The 23331-nt window shown below is 41.7% G+C and overlaps 1 protein-coding gene across 1 annotated transcript; it reads left to right on the top strand.

The window, feature by feature from the left end:
- Positions 1-15539: 15539 nt before the first annotated feature.
- Positions 15540-21797, top strand: LOC145864038 (uncharacterized). The gene is made up of 2 exons (XM_082968971.1): positions 15540-16130; positions 20378-21797. Exons 1-2 carry the CDS (start codon positions 15767-15769, stop codon positions 21253-21255), a joined length of 1242 nt encoding a protein of 413 aa, XP_082825097.1. The 5' UTR covers positions 15540-15766; the 3' UTR covers positions 21256-21797.
- Positions 21798-23331: the final 1534 nt, after the last annotated feature.

Consider the following 23331-nt stretch of genomic DNA (forward strand, 5'->3'; position numbering starts at 1 on the left):
AAGTAAATAAAGTATAGCAAGAAAAACACTGGAATGGTAGATTTGTAGTTTGAAGAAAGTTCAAAGATAAAATATAAATAATATGGTGCAAAGGAGCAAAATAAATAAAATAAATAAATACAGTAGGGGAAGAGGTAGTACTTTGGGCTAAATTATAGATGGGCTATGTACAGGTGCAGTGATCTGTGAGCTGCTCTGACAGCTGGTGCTTAAAGCTAGTGAGGGAGATAAGTGTTTCCAGTTTCAGAGATTTTTGTAGTTCGTTCCAGTCATTGGCAGCAGAGAACTGGAAGGAGAGACGACCAAAGGAGGAGTTGGCTTTAGGGGTGACCAGAGAGATATACCTGCTGGAGCGCGTGCTACAGGTGGGTGCTGCTATGGTGACCAGTGAGCGGAGATAAGGGGGGACTTTACCTAGCAGAGTCTTGTAGATGACCTGGAGCCAATGTGTTTGGCGACGATTATGAAGCGAAGGCCAGCCAACGAGAGCGTACAGGTCGCAGTGGTGGGTAGTATATGGGGCTTTGGTGACAAAACGGATGGCACTGTGATAGACTGCATCCAGCTTGTTGAGTAGGGTATTGGAAGCTATTTTGTAAATGACATCGCCGAAGTCGAGGATTGGTAGGATGGTCAGTTTTACGAGGGTATGTTTGGCAGCATGAGTGAAGGATGCTTTGTTGCGAAATAGGAAGCCAATTCGAGATTTCACTTTGGATTGGAGATGATTGATGTGAGTCTGGAAGGAGAGTTTACAGTCTAACCAGACACCTAGGTATTTGTAGTTGTCCACAAATTCTAAGTTAGAACCGTCCAGAGAAGTGATGCTGGACAGGCGGGCAGGTGCAGGCAGCGATCGGTTGAAGAGCATGCATTTAGTTTTATTTGTGTTTAGGAGCAGTTGGAGACCACGGAAGGAGAGTTGAATGGCATTGAAGCTCGTCTGGAGGGTTGTTAACACAGTGTCCAAAGAAGGGCCAGAAGTGTACAGAATGGTGTCGTCTGCGTAGAGGTGGATCAGAGATTCACCAGCAGCAAGAGCGACATCATTTATGTATACAGAGAAAAGAGTTGGCCCAAGAATTGAACCCTGTGGTACCCCCATAGAGACTGCCAGAGGTCCAGACAGTAGGCCCTCCGATTTGACACACTGAACTCTGTCAGAGAAGTAGTTGGTGAACCAGGCGACGCAATCGTTTGAGAAACCAAGGCTACTGAGTCTGCCGATGAGGATGTGGTGATTAACAGAGTCAAAAGCTTTGGCCAGGTCAATGAATACGGCAGCACAGTAATGTTTCTTATCGATGGCGGTTACGATGTCGTTTAGGACCTTGAGCGTGGCTGAGGTGCACCCATGACCAGCTCTGAAACCAGATTGCATAGCGGAGAGGGTGCGGTGGGATTCGAAATGGTCGGTAATCTGTTTGTTGACTTGGCTTTCGAAGACCTTAGAAAGGCAGGGTAGGATGGATATAGGTCTGTAGCAATTTGGGTCAAGAGTGTCACCTCCTTTGAAGAGGGGGATGACAGCAGCTGCTTTCCAATCTATGGGAATCTCAGACGACACGAAAGAGAGGTTGAACAGGCTAGTAATAGGGGTTGCAATAATTTCGGCAGATAATTTTAGAAAGAAAGGGTCCAGATTGTCAAGCCCAGCTGATTTGTAGGGGTCCAGATTTTGCAGCTCTTTCAGAACATCAGCTGAATGGATTTGGGAGAAGGAGAAATGGGGGAGGCTTGGGCGAGTTGCTGTGGGGGGTGCAGTGCTGTTGAATGCAGTAGGGGTAGTTAGGTGGAAAGCATGGCCAGCCGTAGAAAAATGCTTATTGAAATTCTCAATTATAGTGGGCTTATCGGTGGTGACAGAGTTTCCTATCCTCAGTGCAGTGGGCAGTTGGGAGGAGGTGTTCTTATTCTCCATGGACTTTACAGATGCAGTGGCTTAGACCGCTGCGTCCGTGTGTGTGCTAACTATTTAACTGTACTAGAATGCTTAAAAGGCAGGAAAAATTTTAAATATCGGTTATCGGTATCGTTTTTTTTTAGCAAAGAAGATATTGATATCGGTATTGGCCAAAAATTTAATATCTGTGCATCCCATTATTCTAAAATTGTATTATATTATACATTTTTTCCTCATCAATCTACACACAATTCCCCATAATGCCATCACAATACCCCATAATGCCATCACAATACCCCATAATGCCATCACAATACCCCACAATGCCATCACAATGCCATCACAATACCCCACAATGCCATCACAATACCCCACAATGCCATCACAATACTCCATAGTGACATCACAATACCCCATAATGACATCTCAATACCCCATAATGCCAAAGCAAAAACAGGTTTAGATTTTTTGCAAGGGCCAGCCGACGAGAGCATACAGGTCGCAGTGGTGGGTGCTATATGGGGCTTTGGTGACAAAATGGATGGCACTGTGATAGACTGCATCCAGTTTGCTGAGTAGAGTGTTGGAGGCTATTTTGAAAATGACATCGCCGAAGTCAAGGATCGATAAGAGAGTCAGTTTTACGAGGGTATGTCTGGCAGCGTGAGTGAAGGAGGCTTTGTTTGCGAAATAGGAAGCCGATTCTAGATTTAATTTTGGATTGGAGATTCTTAATATGAGTCTGGAAGGAGAGTTTACCAGACACTTAGAATATGTGGACAACAACAAATACCTAAGTCAGAATCGTCCAGAGTAGTGATGCTAGTCAGGCGGCGGGTGCAGACAAGATTGGTTGAAGAGCATGCATTAAATTTTCGTCGTCTGCGTAGAGGTGGATCAAGAAATCACCCGCAGCAAGAGCAACATCGTTGGTATATACAAAGAAAAGAGTCGGTCCGAGAATTGAACCCTGTGGTACCCCCATAGAGACTGCCAGAGGTCCAGACAACAGGCTCTTCGATTTGACACACTGAACTCTATCTGAGAAGTAGTTGGTGAACCTGGCGAGTCAGTAATTTGAGAACCCAAGGCTGTTGAGTCTGCCGATAAGAATACAGTGATTGACAGAGTCGAAAGCCTTGGCCAGGTCGATGAAGACGACTGCACAGTACTGTCTTTTATCGATGGCGGTTATGATATCGTTTAGTACCTTGAGCGTGCCTGAGGCGCACCCGTGACCAGCTCGGAAACCGGATTGCACAGAGGAGAAGGTACGGTGAGATTCAAAATGGTCAGTGATCTGTTTGTTAACTTGGCTTTTGAAGACTTTAGAAAGGCAGGGCATGATGGATATAAGTCTGTAACAGTTTGGTTCAAGAGTGTCACCCCCTTTGAAGAGGGAGATGACCACGGAAGCGTTCCAATCTTTAGGAATCTCGGACGATACGAAAGAGAGGTTGAACAGACTAGTAATAGGGGTTGCCACAATGGCAGCGGATTATTTTAGAAAGAGAGGGTCCAGATTGTCAAGCCTAGCTGATTTGTACGGGTCCAGGTTTTGCAACTCTTTCAGAACATCAGCTATCTGAATTTGGGTGAAGGAGATGCTGGGGAGGCTTGGGCAAGTAGCTGCGGGGGGTTGGGAGCTGCAAATTTCTGTTTGAAAAAGCTTGCCTTTGCTTTCCTGACTGACTGTGTGTATTGGTTCCTGACTTCTCTGAAAAGTTGCATATCGCGGGGACTATTCAATGCTAGTGCAGTACGCCACAGGATGTTTTTGTGCTGGTTGAGGGCAGTCAGGTCTGGAGGGAACCAAGGGCTATATCTGTTCTTAGTTCTACATTTTTTGAAAGGGACATGCTTATTTAAGTTGGTGAGGAAATCACTTTTAAAGAACAACCAGGCATCCTCTACTGACGGGATGAAGTCAATATCCTTCCAGGATACCCAGTCCAGGTCGATTAGAAAGGCCTGCTTGCAGAAGTGTTTTAGGGACCGTTTGACAGTGATGAGGGGTGGTCGTTTGACCGCGGACCCATAACGGATGCAGACAATGATGCAGTGATCGCTGAGATCCTGATTGAAAACAGCAGAGGTGTATTTGGAAGGCAAGTTGGTCAGGATAATATCTATGAGGGTGCCCATGTTTACAGATTTAGGGTTGTACCTGGTGGGTTCCTTGATAATTTGTGTGAGATTGAGGGCATCTAGCTTGGATTGTAGGATGGCCAGGGTGTTAAGCATATCCCAGTTTAGGTCACCTAACAGAACGAACTCTGAAGATAGATGGGGGGGGCAATCGATTCACATATGGTGTCCAGGGCACAGCTGGGCACTGAGGGGGATCTGTAACAGGCGGCAACAGCGAGAGACATTTCTGGAGAGATGAATTTTTTTTAATTAGAAGCTCGAACTGTTTGAGCATAGACCTGGAAAGTATGACAGAACTATGCGGGCCAACTCTGCAGTAGATTGCAACTCCTCCCCCTTTGGCAGTTCTATCTTGACGGAAAATGTTGTCGTTCGGGATGGATATTTCAGAATTCTTGGTGGCCTTCCAAATCCAGGATTTAGACACGGCAAGGACATCAAGGTTGCTAAAGCAGTGAGTAAAACAAACTTAGGGAGGAGGCTTCTGATGTTAACATGCATGAAACCAAGGCTTTTACGGTAACAGAAGTCAACAAATGAGAGCGCCTGGGGACACACAGGGCCTGGGTTAACCTTTACATCACCCGAGGAACAGAGGAGTAGGATGAGGGTACGGCTAAAGGCTATCAGAACTGGTCGTCTAGTGTGTTGGGAACAGAGAATAAAAAGAGCAGATTTCTGGGCGTGGTAGGAAAGATTCAAGGCATAATGTACAGACAGGGGTATGGTAGGGTGCGTGTACAGTGGAGGTAAACCTAGGTGTTGAGTGCCGATAAGAGAGGTTGCATCTCTGGAGGCACCAGTTATGCCAGGTGAGGTCACCGCATGTGTGGGAGGTGGGACAAACGAGTTATCTGAGGCATGTTGAGCCGGACGAGAGGCTCCGCGGTAAAATAAAACAATGATAACTACCCTAAACAACAGTATACAAGGCATATTGACAGAGAGACATAAAGCGAGGCATAGAGCAATCACAGGTGTTGATTGGGAGAGCTAGCTAAGACAACGGGTAAGACAACGGTTAATCAGCTAAGACAACAACAACAGGTAAAATGGCGATGAATGGGCAGAGAGGGTCGGTTAACTACACACAGGGCCTGAGTTTGAGGCTGGGGCCGACAGAAACAAAATGGAGTACCTGGATTAATTAACAGTCCAGCAGGCATCAGCTATGTAGCCAAGTGATCATAGGGTCCAGTGAACAGGAATATATGAAACAGGGAAGCCGTTAGGTAGTCGTTAATACGCTAGCCGGGAGATGCGCCTGGCTCGAGGCTAACTGGTGCTAGCTTCGGGACAAGGGCATCATCGACGTCTGGAAAAGGCCGGTTGAGGGCACATCGAACGGAATTGCGTCGGCAGACCAGTCGTGATGGATCGGCGGTGCTCCATGTCGACAAAGGGTCAAGGCCAATTGGCAAGATGTATTGTAGCTGGAATAATTTTGTTTGGTAGCCGGGAGATGCACCTGGCTCGAGGCTAACTGGTGCTAGCTTCGGGACATGGGAATTAGCCACTATAGCCAATCCGGTGCAAAGGTACAGAATTTACGGCAGGAATCCGGTGATGTAGTGGCTTCTAGTCGTCTTAGTGAAGAGTCCGGGAGGCATCAGCTGTGTAGCCGAGTGATCATAGGGTCCACTGAGCAGGCCGGGAGATGGGCCTGGCTCAAGGCTAGCTTCGGGGCTGGGCCAATCGGTAGCAGCTATGAAGCTGCGATTATCTGGTGTAATGGTCCAGAGCTTACAGCAGGAATACGGTGATGTAATGGAGAAATGCGGTGATGTAATGGAGAAAAACAGTCCGATATGCTCAGGGATGATATCGCGCTGTGCAGACTGGCAGGTATTATCCAGGTTAAAAGCGACTGGTGTCTGAGCTAAAAAGGTAAAGGCCGCTAGCAGTGGCTAACAATGACTAAATAGCTAGTAGCTAATTAGCTGGTTAGCTTCTGATGGCTAGCTTCTGATGGAGGTTCTAGCTATAAGGTCTAAAAAAAAGCAGATCCGTATCACATTGGGTGAGACGTGTTGCCGGAAGGTATATTTAATTTAAACATGGAAAAAGAGATTGAAATATATTGCAATATATACAAAAAGATGAAAAAAATCATAACATTTACAACAAACACATCTTACTGCTACGCCATCTTGGATTACAAGATGACTCTCAGTTAAAAACCATTGGATTTAGCAAACTCTGAAATTATTTAGTATTTCTGTGCCCACGAAAACTGTTTTCCCAGCGTAACATAAGGAGCCACTAAATGATACATAGTTCGAGTGCATTTCAGAATACAAAAAAACTGTCAGACAGCAAGATCCCGTATTTAAGTTGAAGTTCATCATATGACAAGCGTAACGTTATGACTATAACTACTGTTCCCTGAAGGAGGAAAACTAGGTACAACATACTATTAAATCCACGCCTCGCTGGAAGCCCCGCCTTCTACAGGTGATGAGCGTGAGGCTCGGATTTATTTCTTAAACCTAACCTGTTGGGGATGGGGGCAGTATTTGCACAGCCGGATAAAAAACATACCCGATTTAATCTGGTTACTACTCCTTCCAAGTAACTAGAATATGCATGTAATAATTGGCTTTGGATAGAAAACAACCTAAAGTTTCTAAAACTGTTTGAATGGTGTCTGAGTATAACAGAACTCATATGGCAGGCAAAAACCTGAGAAGATTCCTTACAGGAAGTGGCCTGTCTGACCATTCCTTGAGCTTCTCGACTCTGTTTATTGAAGACTGAGGATCTTTGCTGTAACGTGACACTTCCTACGGCTCCCATAGGCTCTCAGAAGGCGGGAAAAAGCTGAATGATGTAATTCCAGCCCCAGGCTGAAACACATTAGCGCTTTTGGCAAGTGCTCTATCAGAGGACAATGGGCTGAGGCGCGTGCACGAGTCGACCCCATGTTTTTATTTTCTATCGTCTTTGAACCTAAACACAGATTCCCGGTCGGAATATTATCGCTTTTTTACGCGAAAAATGGCATAAAAATTGATTTTAAACAGCGGTTGACATGCTTCGAAGTACGGTAATGGAATATTTATAAATGTTTTGTCACGAAATGCGTCGTGCGCGTCACCCTTCTTTACCATTCGGATAGTGTCTTGAACGCACGAACAAAACAGAGGATATTTGAACATAACTATGGATTATTTTGAACCAAACCAACATTTGTTATTGAAGTAGAAGTCCTGGGAGTGCGTTCTGACGAAGACAGCAAAGGTAATAACATTTTTCTTATAGTAAATCTGATTTTGGTGAGTGCTAAACTTGGTGGCAAGCTTAATTTTTTGTTGTTGAAATTAAAACATTTCTAGCCTGTCTATCCATGGGTGTCTAAATAGCTAGCCCTGTGATGCCGGGCTATCTACTGAGAATATTGCAAAATGTGCTTTCACCGAAAAGCTATTTTAAAATCGGACATATCGAGTGCATAGAGGAGTTCTGTATCTATAATTCTTAACCTCTCTGGGCTAGGCGGGACGAATTGTGTTTCAGCCTGGGGCTGGAATGACGACATTCAGGTTTTTCCCGGGCTCTGAGAGCCTATTGGAGCCGTGGGAAGTGTCACGTTACCGCAGAGATCCTACGTTTTTGAAAGAGATGTCAAAGAAAGACAATAAATGGTCAGACAGGCCACTTCCTGTAAAGGAATCTCTCAGGTTTTGACCTGCCATTTGAGTTCTGTTATACTCACAGACACCATTCAAACAGTTTTAGAAACTTTGGAGTGTTTTCTATCCAAAGCCAATAATTATATGCATATTCTAGTTACTGGGCAGGAGTAGTAACCAGATTAAATCGGGTACGTTTTTTATCCAGCCGTGTCAATACTGCCCCCTACCCTCAACAGGTTAAAATAATTGTTATGTTTTTTGTGAACGTTTATCGTGAGTAATTTAGTAAATTCCCCGGAAGTTTGCGGGGGGTATGCTAGTTCTGAACGTCACATGCTAATGTAAAAAGCTGGTTTTTGATATAAATATGAACTTGATTGAACAAAACATGCATGTATTGTATAACATAATGTCCTAGGATTGTCATCTGATGAAGATCATCAAAGGTTAGTGCTGCATTTAGCTGTCTTCTAGGTTTATGTGACATTATATGCTAGCTTGAAAAATGGGTGTCTGATTATTTCTGGCTGGGTACTCTGCTGACATAATCTAATGTTTTGCTTTCGTTGTAAAGCCTTTTTGAAATCAGACAGTGTGGTTAGATTAACGAGAGTCTTGTCTTTAAAATGCTGTAAAATAGTCATTTGTTTGAGAAATTGAAGTAATAGCATTTCTAAGGTATTTGAAAATCACACCACGGGATTCAACTGGCTGTTGCGTAGGTGGGACGAATTCGTCCCGCCTAGCCCAGAGAGGTTAAACTCTCATTATGACATCATGGATGAATTCTAGAATATACTATATATCCTAGAAACCTGGTTAAACTCTCATTATGACATCATGGATGGCCAGTCTTTGTATTCGTAGTGTAGTGAATTCAGGTGGTAGCCCTGAGCTGAAGTCAAACCTGGGTCCACTGACTGTCAAGCCAACACCTTATAACTGTTACGCCAAGATGTCTGAACTTCTTGAAGAGGTCGCTAGGTGTTGAGTTACGGTTTCTACAACAGCTTTCTCTATGAATTTGAGAGTGGTTACATTTCTCCTTCCCCCATCCCTCAGCTGTTTACCAAACCAAGTCTCTGGGCAGCCATTTTGTTACTGTTTAAAAAACCCACACAACCCAGCAATCTGCAGTTCAAACAATAACAAATCTGTCATTCCACCACTGTTTTGGTAGTAAGATGATGGGGTTGGAGAAATGTAACTACTTTCAAATTCATAGACAGACCTATGGATGCAAGGACTGACCATCCATGATAACAACATTATAGTTTTAACCATGTTGAGGCTATGCAGTGTTGATTTACATTGTTTCTAGACATTGGAGTAAAATATTTGGCCTTCTGATGGGGTACAACAGTTGAACTAAGCTCATGAGGCATGTGTTATATCCTTCAAGAATCAATGGCTATACATAAATAATTTAAAAGTCACAATATGGGTGTAGCGATTGCAGATTTCCGCTTTAACACCAAACATCAGTTCAACAACTGCAGTTTGTACCTCTGTATTTAAGACAGTACTTACTAGTGTTAATCAGGGAACGGTTTCTCAAAACCATCTTATGGCTAAGTTCATCGTTAGTACCATTGGACGCCTTAAGATGCGTTTGGGAAACCGGGCCTAGATATCCAGTTTCCTCCTCTTCTTCCTCCTCCTTCGATGTAACAGTCATCTCCCCCTCTTCCTCCTTCACTCCAAAAACTGCATCCTCCTCTTTCTCTTCCTCCTCTTCTTTTACTGTAACATGCTCCGCCTCTTTCACTCTGAACGAGTCTTCCTCTTCTTTCACTGAAACGTCTTTCTCTTCTTTCACTGAAACGGCTTCCTTTTCTTCTTTCACTGTAACAGCCTCACCCTCTACTTCTTTTTGTATTGAAACAGCCTCCTCTTCCTCCTCCTCTTTGACGAGAGCTTCTTCCTCCGTCCAGCAGACCTCTTCTTTAGCAGGAGGAGAGTAGCTTAGTGAACTCATGGTCGGGGATGTTAGCTAGCTAGGCTAATGCTAACTTAACCAGCCAGCTAGTTGACTTACAACGTAAATATTCAATTAAATGGGGTAGCTAGTTGTTTCCACATAAGTATGTTTAAATCACAGTGGCAAATAAACCACGGAATTGTCTAAAGAAGTTGAATGTTCCGACTTTGTTGGCTAGCGAGCTACGGAGGTGGCTGCAGTTGTTGAAGAAGCGTTCCGTCCACTAGATTATACGTCACACTAGAAACATCGCCTGAAAGACACATATCGCCATCTGCTGTCTGGAGGGAGGAAACGCAGTTGAGGAGGGAAAACTTTTTTTCTTACTTCTTTCACTCTGAACGCATCATCCTCTTCCTCCTCTTCTTTTACTGTAACATCCTCCTCCTCATTCACTCTGAACGCGTCATTCTCTTCTTTCACGGTAACAGCCTCACCCTCTACTTGAGAGTAACTTATGGTCGGGGATGTTAGCTAGCTAGGCTAATGCTAACTTAACCAGCCCGCTAGCTGACTCATAACAACAACACCGTAAATATTAAACTAAATCGGATAACTAACTAGACGACAGTAGTGGGTTTTAAACACAGTGTCTAATATACACTAAAGCGTCTAAAGAGCTTTATTGGTTCGGCTATTTTGTCTAGCAAGCTACCGAGGTGGCTGACTAACTGTTGCTGCTGTTGAAAGAAGCGTTCCGTCCACTACATTATACGTCACAACAACAGCATCGCCTTAAATTCCCAGACCGCCGTCTGCTGACTGGGGTGGGTAACGCAGTTGAATAAAATGTATATTATAATGTTCAGACAAAAAGTTAAATGGTAGGAAGCATGAGTTTTTACTCACCAGTGTAACAACACAGTGTGGTTAAAGACTTAGTAACTGAGTTGTAGTCACGATCTGGTTACCTATAAGTACAAACAGTTATGTTTTTGCGTTGTTACATATTTCTTAACTCGTTTCTGGATATCTTCTAAACTACCCACAATGCACTATTTCTCAACGTCATATGGAGGATCTACTCTGTGCTACAGAGTTTGTATGCTAGCTCGGTAGCTAGCTCCAGCTAGCAAAAGTTAGCCACACCTCATGCTTTCATATACTGTGTGGTTGTGATATCTAGTGGGAACGCATTAGCACGGTAGGCTCTGGTGCCTTGTTGTCAGTAGGGATGTTACTTTTGATACCGGAGCTACGAGGCCTGCGTCCAAATCGCTTAGCAGTAATCTTCAAAGCAGTGTACCGATGCCTGTATCACTTTATCAGCAGCACGTCATCAATGACATCTGAAGCTTCATTTCACCGAACAACCACCTGATTGGTTTGGTATTGGGCTTGTTCGACACTACAGGCGACTGCCAACTGACTGATCTACAAATCACCTTACATCATAAATAACTACTCATTATTATTTAGAAATCAGTCAGCCAGTCACCATTTACCCACAATGCAGCATGGATTTGATGCTCTCGAACACGGCCAGTGGTTTAGTAGATGACATAAAGGCTATGCTGCTACGCTGTGCACGCTCTAGGGCGTGTGGGACGTCATCTATAATAATGTGACTGTTCTAAATTCTGTGTTGCTCAAATCTGTTGAACCTACATTACCGTTCAAAAGTTTGGGCTCAATTAGAAATGTCCTTGTTTTCCACGAAAACATACATGAAATTAGTTGCAAAATGAATAGGAAATATATTCAAGACGTTGACAAGGTTATAAATAATGATTTATAAATGGAATAATAATTGTGTCCTTCAAACTTTGCTTTCGTCAAAGAATCCTCCATTTGCAGCAATTACAGCCTTGCAGACCTTTGGCATTCTAGTTGTCAGTTTGTTGAGGTAATCTAAAGAGATTTCACCCCATGCTTCTTGAAGCACCTCCCTCAAGTTGGATTGGCTTGATGGGCACTTCTTACGTATCATATGACCAAGCTGCTCACCACAACAGCTCAATATGGTTAAGATCCAGTGACTGTGCTGACCACTCCATTATAGACAGAATACCAGCTGACTGTTTCTTCCCTAAATAGTTCTTGCATAGTTTGGAGCTGTGCTTTGGGTCATTGTCCTGTTGTAGGAGGAAATTGGCTCCAATTAAGCACTCTCCATAGGTTATGGCATTGCAAAATGGAGTGATAGCCGTCCTTCTTCAAGATCCCTTTTACCCTGTATAAATCTCCCACTTTACCACCACCAAAGCACCCCCAGACCATCACATTGCCTCCACCATGATGACAGAAGGCGTCAAGCACTCCTCCAGCATCTTTTCATTTTTTCTGCATCTCACAAATGTTCTTGTTTGTGATCCGAACACCTCAAACTTAGATTTGTCTGTCCATAACACTTCTTTCCAATCTTCCTCTGCCCAATGTCTGTGTTATTTTGCCCATCTTAATCTTTTTTTTTTTTTTAAACGGTCTGAGATATGGATTTTTCTTTGCAACTCTGCCTAGAAGGCCAACATCCCGGAGTCGCCTCTTCACTGTTGACATTGAGACTGATGTTTTGCGGGTACTATTTGATAAAGCTTCCAGTTGAAAACTTGTGAGGCGTCTGTTTCTCAAATTAGACACTAATGTACTTGTCCTCTTGCTCAGTTGTGCACTGGGGCCTACTTCTATTCTGGTTAGAGCCAGTTTGCGCCAGTTTGCGCTGTTCTGTGAAGGGAGTAGTACATAGCTTTGTACGAGATCTTCAGTTTCTTTGCAATTTCTCACATGGAATAGCCTTCATTTCTCAGAAAAAGAATAGACTAACGTTTTTCAAAAGGAAGTTATTTGTTTCTGGCCATTTTGAGCCTGTTAACGAACCCACAAATGCTGATGCTCCACATACTCAACTAGTTTAAAGAAGGACAGTTTTATTGCTTCTTTAATCAGAACAACAGTTTTCAGCTGTGCTAACATAATTGCAAAAGTGTATTCTAATGATCAATTAGCCTTTTAAAATGATAAACTTGGAGAATATAAAGTATAGACTATATTTTGATTTGTTTAACATTTTTTGGGGTTACTACATGATTCCATGTGAGTTATTTCATAGTTTTGATGTCTTCACTATTATTGTACAATGTAGATAATAGTTAAAATAAAGAAATAACATTGAATTTGGAGGTGTGTCCAAACAATTGACCGGTACTGTATATGCATTGTGGAGGAGAACTGATCCTAGATCTGTACAAAGGCATAACATCTACAGCAGGAACAACTGACTGTGTTAAAAAGGCCCAGCTGAATTGAATTGAGCTATTTAAAATGACATATTTGAGTCTGAAATGATTTGTAATATTTTTTTAAAGGAGTGGGGAATTTTTTACAATTAGGAAATAATATTTAATGTTTTACTCGTACCTTTGCCAGCATTGTGAATGGTTAGGAAAAAATATGTAATGTTTTACTCGTACCTTTGCCAGCATTGTGAATGGTGTCTGAGGCGATGAGAAACTAGACCATGGCAGTAAATCTAATACTTAGGTGTTTTTAGTCATGCATGATTGAAAGGTCTGGGGTGGTTCTGTGGTTATAAGTTACTGACCTAGGAACACAATTCTGGCCATGCTGGCAGGGTCTGAATCACACCCAATGTCCACCTGGTACACTGACAGGGTCTTGTTCAAACCCAATGTCCACCTGGTACACTGACAGGGTCTGGATCAAACCCAATGTCCACCTGGTACACTGGCAGGGTCTGAATCAAACCCAATGTCCACCTAGCACACTGGCAGGGTCTGAATCAAACCCAATGTCCACCTGGTACACTGACAGGGTCTGAATCAACCCAATGTCCACCTGGTACACTGGCAGGGTCTGAATTAAACCCAATGTCCACCTGGTACACTGGCAGGGTCTGAATCAAACCCAATGTCCACCTGGCAGGGTCTGAATCAAACCCAATGTCCACCTGGTACACTGGCAGGAATGTCCACCTGGTACTCTGACAGGGTCTGAATCACCCCAATGTCCACCTGGTACTCTGACAGGGTCTGAATCACCCCAATGTTAAGGGGAGGGAAGATTGGTCAAGAGGGTGATGATTATTGTTGTTCTACTGCCTGATTGTTATGCAACATCACTGGTTACAAAAGCTTTGTTAAAGAACAAGTTGTTGTTTGTGTCGCACTGCTTTGCTTTATCTTGGCCAGGTCGCAGTTGGAAATGAGAACTTGTTCTCAACTGGCCACCTGGTTAAATAAAGGTGAATTTGTTTAATTTATTTTTTAAATATTTTTTACAACATTAACAATGTCTACACTGTATTTCTGATAAATTTTATTATTATTTGAATGGATGAAAAATGTGCTTTCTTTAAAAAACAAGGACATTTATAAGTGACCACAAACTTTTGAACGGTAGTATATATCTACATGATGTATTGCTACACCATGTGCTCTGGCACCCCAATGGTGGAACAAGCTCCCTCACGACGCCAGGACAGCGGAGTCAATCACCACCTTCCGGAGACACCTGAAACCCCACCTCTTCAAGGAATACCTGGGATAGGATAAAGTAATCCTTCTAACCCCCCCCTTAAAAGATTTAGATGCACTATTGTAAAGTGGTTGTTCCACTGGATATTATAAGGTGAATGCACCAATTTGTAAGTCGCTCTGGATAAGAGCGTCTGCTAAATGACTAAAATGTAAATGTAAATGTAGGAGCAGTATAGACCTATTCTGTTCATTATATACATCTACATGATGTATTGTTACACCATGTAGGAGCAGTATAGACCTAGTCTGTTCATTATATACATCTACATGATGTATTGTTACACCATGTAGGAGCAGTATAGACCTAGTCTGTTCATTATATACATCTACATGATGTATTGTTACACCATGTAGGAGCAGTAAAGACCTAGTCTGTTCATTATATACATCTACATGATGTATTGTTACACCATGTAGCAGCAATATGGAGGTACAGTGGGGGGCAAAATTGTTGACACCCTTGATAAAGATGAGCAAAAACGACTCTATAAAATAAAGAATTCAATTACTGATCTACATTGTATGTGAAAAATAAAGGGAAATTATATTATTTTATACTAATACAATTGCTCAGAGAAAGAGATTAAGTTTAACATGTAATTCTCAAAAGGTTGGGGTCTGAATTATTGCCGCCCATGTTTTCAATACTCCAGCACCCTCCCCTTGGGAGGATAACGACACTGAAATGTTTTATGACATTATAGAATACATTAAATGGGATCTTAGACCATTCCTCCATACAGAATCTCTCCAGGTCTTTGTTTTATTTAGTCTGTCTTATGGACTGCCCTGTTCAATTCAAACCACAGGTTTTCAATGGAGTTCAAGTCCGAAGACTGAGATGGCCATAAAAAAATGTTGATTTTATGCCCAATTAACCATTTCTTCGTTGATGTTGATGTGTCTTGCTGAAACATCCACTTATGGCCAAGTTTCAGCCTCCTAGCAGAGGTAACCAGGTTTTGGGCTAAAATATCCTGGTAGTGGGAAAAGTTAATTTATTTATTTTATACATTAATTTTAGCTAATATTTATCAAGGGTATCAATAACTAGGTGCTTATTTTGATATTTAGTTATTTGACTGAATCAGAAATACAGATGTGGAGTAGATGTAGAGTTTGTTTTAAATTCTCATGAAAAATCGGAACTAATCAAACAACACTTGTTGCTCTTTGTACGTGTTGATATAATATTCTTATTTAATGTAGAGGAAAAAACGTTTCCCTAAACTGCTTTATAATATTATAATTCAATGAAGAAGAACAAAAGTTGTCCCTCCTCAACTGCGTTTCTTCCCTCCAGACAGCAGGTGGCGATATGTGTCTTTCAGGCGATGTTTCTAGTGTGACGTATAATCTAGTGGACGGAACGCTTCTTCAACAACTGCAGCCACCTCGGTAGATCGCTAGCCAACAAAGTCGGAACATTCAAGTTCTTTAGGCAATTTCGTGGTTTAATTGCCACTAAGATTTAAACATACTTATGTGGAAACAACTAGCTACCCCATTTGATGTAATATTTACGTTGTAAGTCAGCTAGCTGGCTGGTTAAGTTAGAACTAGTCTAGTCGCTAATGCTAACTAGCTAACATCCCCGACCATGAGTTCACTAAGCTACTATCCTCCTGTTAAAGAAGAGGAGGTCTGTTGGTCGGAGAAAGAAGCTCTCGTCAAAGAGGAGGAGGAAGAGGAGGCTGTTACAATACAAAAACAAGTAGAGGGTGAGACTGTTACCGTGAAAGAAGAAGAGAAAGACGTTACAGAGAAAGAAGAGGAAGACGCTTTCAGAGTGAAAGAGGAGGAGGATGTTACAGTGAAAGAAGAGGAGGAAGATGCAGTCTTTGGAGTGGAGGATGAAGTGAAAGAAGATGAAGACGTTTTTGGAATGAAGGATGAAGAGGGGGAGATTACTGTCACACTAGAGGAGGACGAAGATGAGAAGACTGGAGAACTGATTAACACCAGTAAGTACAGTGATTACTATCTAATAAAACAGGGACATTGATCTGATTAACACCAGTAAATACAGTGAGTACTATCTAATAAAACAGGGACATTGATCTGATTAACACCAGTAAATACACTGAGTACTATCTTATAAAACAGGGACATTGATCTGATTAACACCAGTAAATACAGTGAGTACTATCTTATAAAACAGGGACATAAACTCTGCAGTTGTTGAACTAATGTGTGATTTTTTTTAACTAAATCTTTTTACTAAATATTCTAGGCCCTCAGTTTCCTGCTCCAGTGAGTTCTGGACAGACACAGCTGTAGGCTATTTGTGCAAAGGATAAAAAGTAATCAGGTATTTTATGACATTTCCACAGGATCAGAGCATTACATGTTTCCCTTTCATGCTGAGTGGTTATCGAAAGGGACAGAGCTGTAAATATTTTACGAAAATACTTTGAGGAACTATTGTCATTCGCAGTTGATTTTGATTAGACTTTGTTTACTTGCTGTTTGAGGTGAAGAAAAAAATTACTTTGAGAAGCTCCACAACTCATTAGTGGTGGTGCATTAAGACAATCAGAAATACTATCAGACATCCCCAAATGGGCACATTTATAGGCCTACATTTGCACACAGGCCAGGTAGACTAGTCCTACTTCTATATGTGTAATCAGGTGTGCGTCTTTACTCAACATTGACAGGAGTGTTTCAAACAAAAGACAATGAATAAATTGACAAAACTGACGCGTCTTGAAGAGGTCAGGTCTGGGTGGTCTGCCATAGGCTGTTTCATTTAGTATCCATTTGGGTCGGCATGGGTAATGATTGTATTTCCCCATAGTATGTTGTTCTGAAGTTGACCGACTGAAAGGGAGTGTAACTTTATGACTATAATTACTGTTCCCTGTGGGAAAATAAATAAATCCTAAATCATTTCAGTTTGCTAAATCCAGTGGTTCTAACCAAGAGTCACTTTAACTTTATTGAAACACCCAAATGGATACTGTCATTAACGCGAATCTTCAATAATTACACATAATACTGTAGCTGTTTAGTTAGTCACATGTTCAACTATCATCAGCTGATCCAGGAAATAATTTTCTGAATGACAGTCACGTGACAAACATCACGACATGCAACAACAACCAAAGTGCTTCTTCATTCATTACTCTGGTAAAGACAGTTATCCTCTCTGGGCTAGGCGGGACGAATTCGTCCCACCTACGTAACAGCCACTTTAAGCCTGTGGCGCGATTTTCAAAACCTTAAAAATCCTATTACTTCAATTTCTCAAACATATGACTATTTTACAGCTTTTTAAAGACAAGACTCTCGTTAATCTAACCACACTGTCCGATTTCAAAAAGGCTTTACAACGAAAGCAAAACATTAGATTATGTCAGCAGAGTACCAAGCCAGAAATAATCAGACACCCATTTTTCAAGCCAGCATATAATGTCACCAAAACCCAGAAGACAGCTAAATGCAGCACTCACCTTTGATGATCTTCATCAGATGACAACCCTAGGACATTATGTTATACAATACATGCATGTTTTGTTCAATAAAGTTCATATTTACATCAAAAACCAGCTTTTTACATTAGCATGTGACGTTCAGAACTAGCATACCTGATCTATGCAAACTTCCGGGGAATTCGCTAACATTTTACTAAATTACTCACGATAAACGTTCACAAAAAGCATAACAATTATTTTAAGAATTATAGATACAGACCTCCTCTATGCACTCGATATGTCCGATTTTAAAATAGCTTTTTGGTGAAAGCACATTTTGCAATATTCTAAGTACATAGCCCAGGCATCACGGGCTCGCTATTTAGACACCCGGCAAGTTTAGCACTCACCATAATCATATTTACTATTATAAAAGTTTGATTACCTTTTGTTGTCTTCGTCAGAATGCACTCCCAGGACTGCTACTTCAATAACAAATGTTGGTTTGGTCCAAAATAATCCATCGTTATATCCGAATAGCGGCGTTTTGTTCGTGCGTTCCAGACACTCTCCGAAATGGTAAAGAAGTGTCGCGCGCATGGCGCAATTCGTGACAATAAAATTCTAAATATTCCATTACCGTACTTCGAAGCATGTCAACCGCTGTTTAAAATCAATTTTTACGCCATTTTTCTCGTAGAAAAGCGATAATATTCCGACAGGGAATCTCCTTTTCGGCAAACAGAGGAAAAAATCACAAAGGCGGGGGCGGTCGGGTCATGCGCATAAGCCCAGAGTCCCTTGATCGGCCACTTGAGAAAGGCGATAATGTGTTTCAGCCTGGGGCTGGAATGACGACATTCTGTTTTTTCCCGGGCTCTGAGAGCCTATGGAAGACGTGGGAAGAGCAGAGATCCTTAGTAAAAGATAGAGATGGAAAAGAAGTTCAAGAAATGGTCAGACAGGCCACTTCCTGTAAAGGAATCTCTCAGGTTTTGACCTGCCATTTGAGTTCTATTATACTCACAGACACCATTCAAACCGTTTTAGAAACTTTAGGGTGTTTTCTATCCATATGTAATAAGTATATGCATATTCTAGTTACTGGGTAGGAGTGGTAACCAGATTAAATCGGGTATGTTTTTTATCCAGCCGTGTCAATACTGCCCCCTAGCCCTACCTAACAAATTGGTGTTTATAATGTGTTATTGTCTGCTTGATTTACTGTAGGGTCTCATTAGTCTGTCTGGACACAGAGATACTTAGCTCATAATGTGTAGAGAACTGTTCCTTGATGGATAGGCTATTGTACAACACACAGAGCTATTTTCCTTTATTCAGGACATTTAGAATGACAACACATTACAGAGTAGCCTAGTGGGATTATTCACAAAATTATCTGGTGATCAGGTTATGAAATGTCATGACAAATACATTTTAGTTTCCATGTTTCACCTGAAATATTAAATATATAGTCCTAGGTCTGTGTTGTTGTTAGGTGAAGCTATGGGTCCTTCAGTAGGTCTATGTTGTTAGGTGAAGTTATGGGTCCTACAGTAGGTCTGTGTTGTTGTTAGGTGAAGTTATGGGTCCTACAGTAGGTCTGTGTTGTTGTTAGGTGAAGTTATGGGTCCTACTGTAGATCTGTGTTGTTGTTAGGTGAAGTTATGGGTCCTACAGTAGGTCTATGTTATTGTTAGGTGAAGTTATGGGCCAATTTGGCAAACACTTGGTGTACAAATCCTCATTGTCAGGCTGATGGCAAAGCTAGCCAAAGAGCATTTTACTGGTTGAAGTGTTTTTTAAGTATAAAGCTGTTGATTTGCGACAATAACACAAACATATTAAGCAGGTGATTCAAGCGAGCCTTACAATTATAATCCAAAGTAATGTGAAATGCACTCATAAGCAACCTGGAAAAGGAGGCAATATTTCCTGTCAGCCTATGAGAACTCCCCTGAGTTTTCCCCCACAGTGGTGAATTAGTGAATAGACACAGAACTTAATGTGAGTTTCCTTGAGTAGCACTCCTGATCTTGCGCTGTCATATTCTGAATGCATTGTGAAAAACTAAAATCTTTGCTCACCATTTTTGCTCCATGCAGATATACTACATCCATAACTAGTGGTTTCCTCATTACCAGATATACTACATCCATAACTAGTGGTTTCCTCATTACCAGATATACTACATCCATAACAAGTGGTTTCCTCATTACCAGATATACTACATCCATAACTAGGTGTTTCCTCATTACCAGATATACTACATCCATAACTAGTTGTTTCCTCATTACCAGATATACTACATCCATAATTAGTGGTTTCCTCATTACCAGATATACTACATCCATAACTAGTGGTTTCCCCATTACCAGATATACTACATCCATAACTAGTTGTTTCCTTATTACCAGATATAGTACATCCATAACTATCGGTTTCCTCATTAGCAGGGAGGAGTTTCTACAACCAAATTGCCCTCGTGCCGCAATTTTAGCAAACACAGAAAGGGGCCTATATTGGAGACCAAAAGTCGTCTGCCACACTGCTTAGGGTTTCAACAACTTTAACTTATTTCTAGCCTGCAATCATGGATGTTACTAATAATGTGAAAACAAGACTAAATATGACTATTGTTGCTCATTTTAAGACAATTGTCAAATAACTTTAACATTCATTACAGACGTCAATTGTTGTACAACATCATGGCAACGCTGTTGGCATCACCTTTTACAGTGGATTTCCGCTGTTTTGGGCCATTAACCATCTGTCTGACTTTGTTGTTCACACAGGAGAGAGACGGGACTATCGAGGATCCTCTGGGGAGCCTCAACAACCTCATGATGCTGACGAGGCAGAGAAGAGTCTCTCCAGATCAGAACACCTCAAGAAACACCTGCAGAAACCCACAGGGAAGAGAACTCACTGCTGCTCTGACTGTGGGAAGAGATTCACCTCATCAGGCATTAAAATTCATCAGAGAACACACACAGGAGAGAAACCTTACGGCTGTGATCAATGTGGGAAGAGTTTTGTTCAATATAGCCATCTGAAGATACACCAGAGAACACACACAGGAGAGAAACCTTTTAGCTGTGATCAATGTGGGAAGAGTTTTGGTCATTCAACCAGCCTGATATCACACCAGAGAACACACACAGGAGAGAAACCTTATAGCTGTGATCAATGTGGGAAGAGTTTTTCTCAGCTAAGCAGCCTGATAGCACACCAGAGAACACACACAGGTGAGAAACCTTATAGCTGTACTCAATGTGGGAAGAGTTTTACTCAGCTAGGCATCCTGATATCACACCAGAGAACACACACAGGAGAGAAACCCTATAGCTGTGATGAATGTGGGAAGAGTTTTACTGCATTTAGAAATCTGACTCTACACCAGAGAATACACACAGGAGAGAAACCTTTTAGCTGTACTCAATGTGGGAAGAGTTTTACTCAGCTAAGCAACCTGATATCACACCAGAGAACACACACAGGAGAGAAACCCTATAGCTGTGATCAATGTGGGAAGAGTTTTGTTCAATCTAGCCATCTGAAGATACACCAGAGAACACACACAGGAGAGAAGTATTTTAGCTGTGATCAATGTGGGAAGAATTTTGTTACATCAAGCCTTCTGACAGTACACCAGAGAACACACACAGAATAGAAATCGTATAGCTCTAATCGATGTGGGAAGAGTTTTACTCAGTCAAACAGCCTGGTACAACACCAGAGAACACACACAGGAGAGAAACCTCTTAGCTGTGACCAGAGAGATAATCTTATAAAAGATCTCAGATCAAATATCAGAAAATACATGGAGTTGTTTCATGATATCAATGAATTAATGTCAAAATATAGAATGTTTTAACATTGTACTAGGAGTATTTTAATAATGTCACAATGTAGAAGCCAAAATGTTTGCCCCTTTATCAATTGATTTGAAAATGATATGGATATTAGCATCATGGAAAAACCCAGGCTCTGAATTGAAAGTTGTGTTGTGTTGAGTTACACTTAACACGTTGGTGACGTGGATGGTAATAGTATTCAAATGGATGAGTACTATTTATGTGATTTAACAGTGATTTAACAAAAAGTGACTAACACAAAAAGAGCTGTGTTACACTTACCACGTTGGTGACCCACTTGAATCAAAATGCAACACTTCAAAATGTAGCTACAGTGGGGCAAAAAAGTATTTAGTCAGCCACCAATTGTGCAAGTTCTCCCACTTAAAAAGATGAGAGAGGCCTGTAATTTTCATCATAGGTACACGTCAACTATGACAGACAAAATGAGAAAAAAAATCCAGAAAATCACATTGTAGGATTTTTAATGAATTTATTTGCAAATTATGGTGGAAAATAAGTATTTGGTCACCTACAAACAAGCAAGATTTCTGGCTCTCACAGACCTGTAACTTCTTCTTTAAGAAGCTCCTCTGTCCTCCACTCGTTAACTGTATTAATGGCACCTGTTTGAATTTGTTATCAGTATAAAAGACACCTGTCCACAACCTCAAACAGTCACACTCCAAACTCCACTATGGCCAAGACCAAAGAGCTGTCAAAGGACACCAGAAACAAAATTGTAGACCTGCACCAGACTGGGAAGACTGAATCTGCAATAGGTAAGCAGCTTGGTTTGAAGAAATCAACTGTGGGAGCAATTATTAGGAAATGGAAGACATACAAGACCACTGATAATCTCCCTCGATCTGGGGCTCCACGCAAGATCTCACCCCGTGGGGTCAAAATGATCACAAGAACGGTGAGCAAAAATCCCAGAACCACACGGGGGGACCTAGTGAATGACCTGCAGAGAGCTGGGACCAAAGTAACAAAGCCTACCATCAGTAACACACTACGCCACCAGGGACTCAAATCCTGCAGTGCCAGACGTGTCCCCCTGCTTAAGCCAGTACATGTCCAGGCCCGTCTGAAGTTTGCTAGAGAGCATTTGGATGATCCAGAAGAGGATTGGGAGAATGTCATATGGTCAGATGAAACCAAAATATAACTTTTTGGTAAAAACTCAACTTGTCGTGTTTGGAGGACAAAGAATGCTGAGTTGCATCCAAAGAACACCATACCTACTGTGAAGCATGGGGGTGGAAACATCATGCTTTGGGGCTGTTTTTCTGCAAAGGGACCAGGACGACTAATCCGTGTAAAGGAAAGAATGAATGGGGCCATGTATCGTGAGATTTTGAGTGAAAACCTCCTTCCATCAGCAAGGGCATTGAAGATGAAACGTGGCTGGGTCTTTCAGCATGACAATGATCCCAAACACACCGCCCGGGCAACGAAGGAGTGGCTTCGTAAGAAGCATTTCAAGGTCCTGGAGTGGCCTAGCCAGTCTCCAGATCTCAACCCCATAGAAAATCTTTGGAGGGAGTTGAAAGTCTGTTGCCCAGCGACAGCCCCAAAACATCACTGCTCTAGAGGAGATCTGCATGGAGGAATGGGCCAAAATACCAGCAACAGTGTGCAAAAACCTTGTGAAGACTTACAGAAAACAGTTGACCTGTGTCATTGCCAACAAAGGGTGTATAACAAAGTATTGAGATAAACTTTTGTTATTGACCAAATACTTATTTTCCACCATAATTTGCAAATAAATTCATAAAAAATCCTACAATGTGATTTTCTGGAGAAAAAATATCTAATTTTGTCTGTCATAGTTGAAGTGGTACCTATGATGAAACTTACAGGCCTCTCTCATCTTTTTAAGTGGGAGA

This window comes from Salmo salar, chromosome 02 (assembly GCF_965601325.2).
Source record: "Salmo salar chromosome 02, fSalSal1, whole genome shotgun sequence".
In the NCBI taxonomy this organism is placed as follows: Eukaryota; Metazoa; Chordata; class Actinopteri; order Salmoniformes; family Salmonidae; genus Salmo; species Salmo salar.

Bases quoted from the DNA above. Each gene is read 5' to 3' on its own strand.
- LOC145864038 (XM_082968971.1), top strand. From the start codon at position 15,767: ATGAGTTCACTAAGCTACTATCCTCCTGTTAAAGAAGAGGAGGTCTGT. The intron at 16,131-20,377 runs GTAAGTACAGTG...TTGTTCACACAG, and splicing joins TGGAGAACTGATTAACACCA to GAGAGAGACGGGACTATCGA.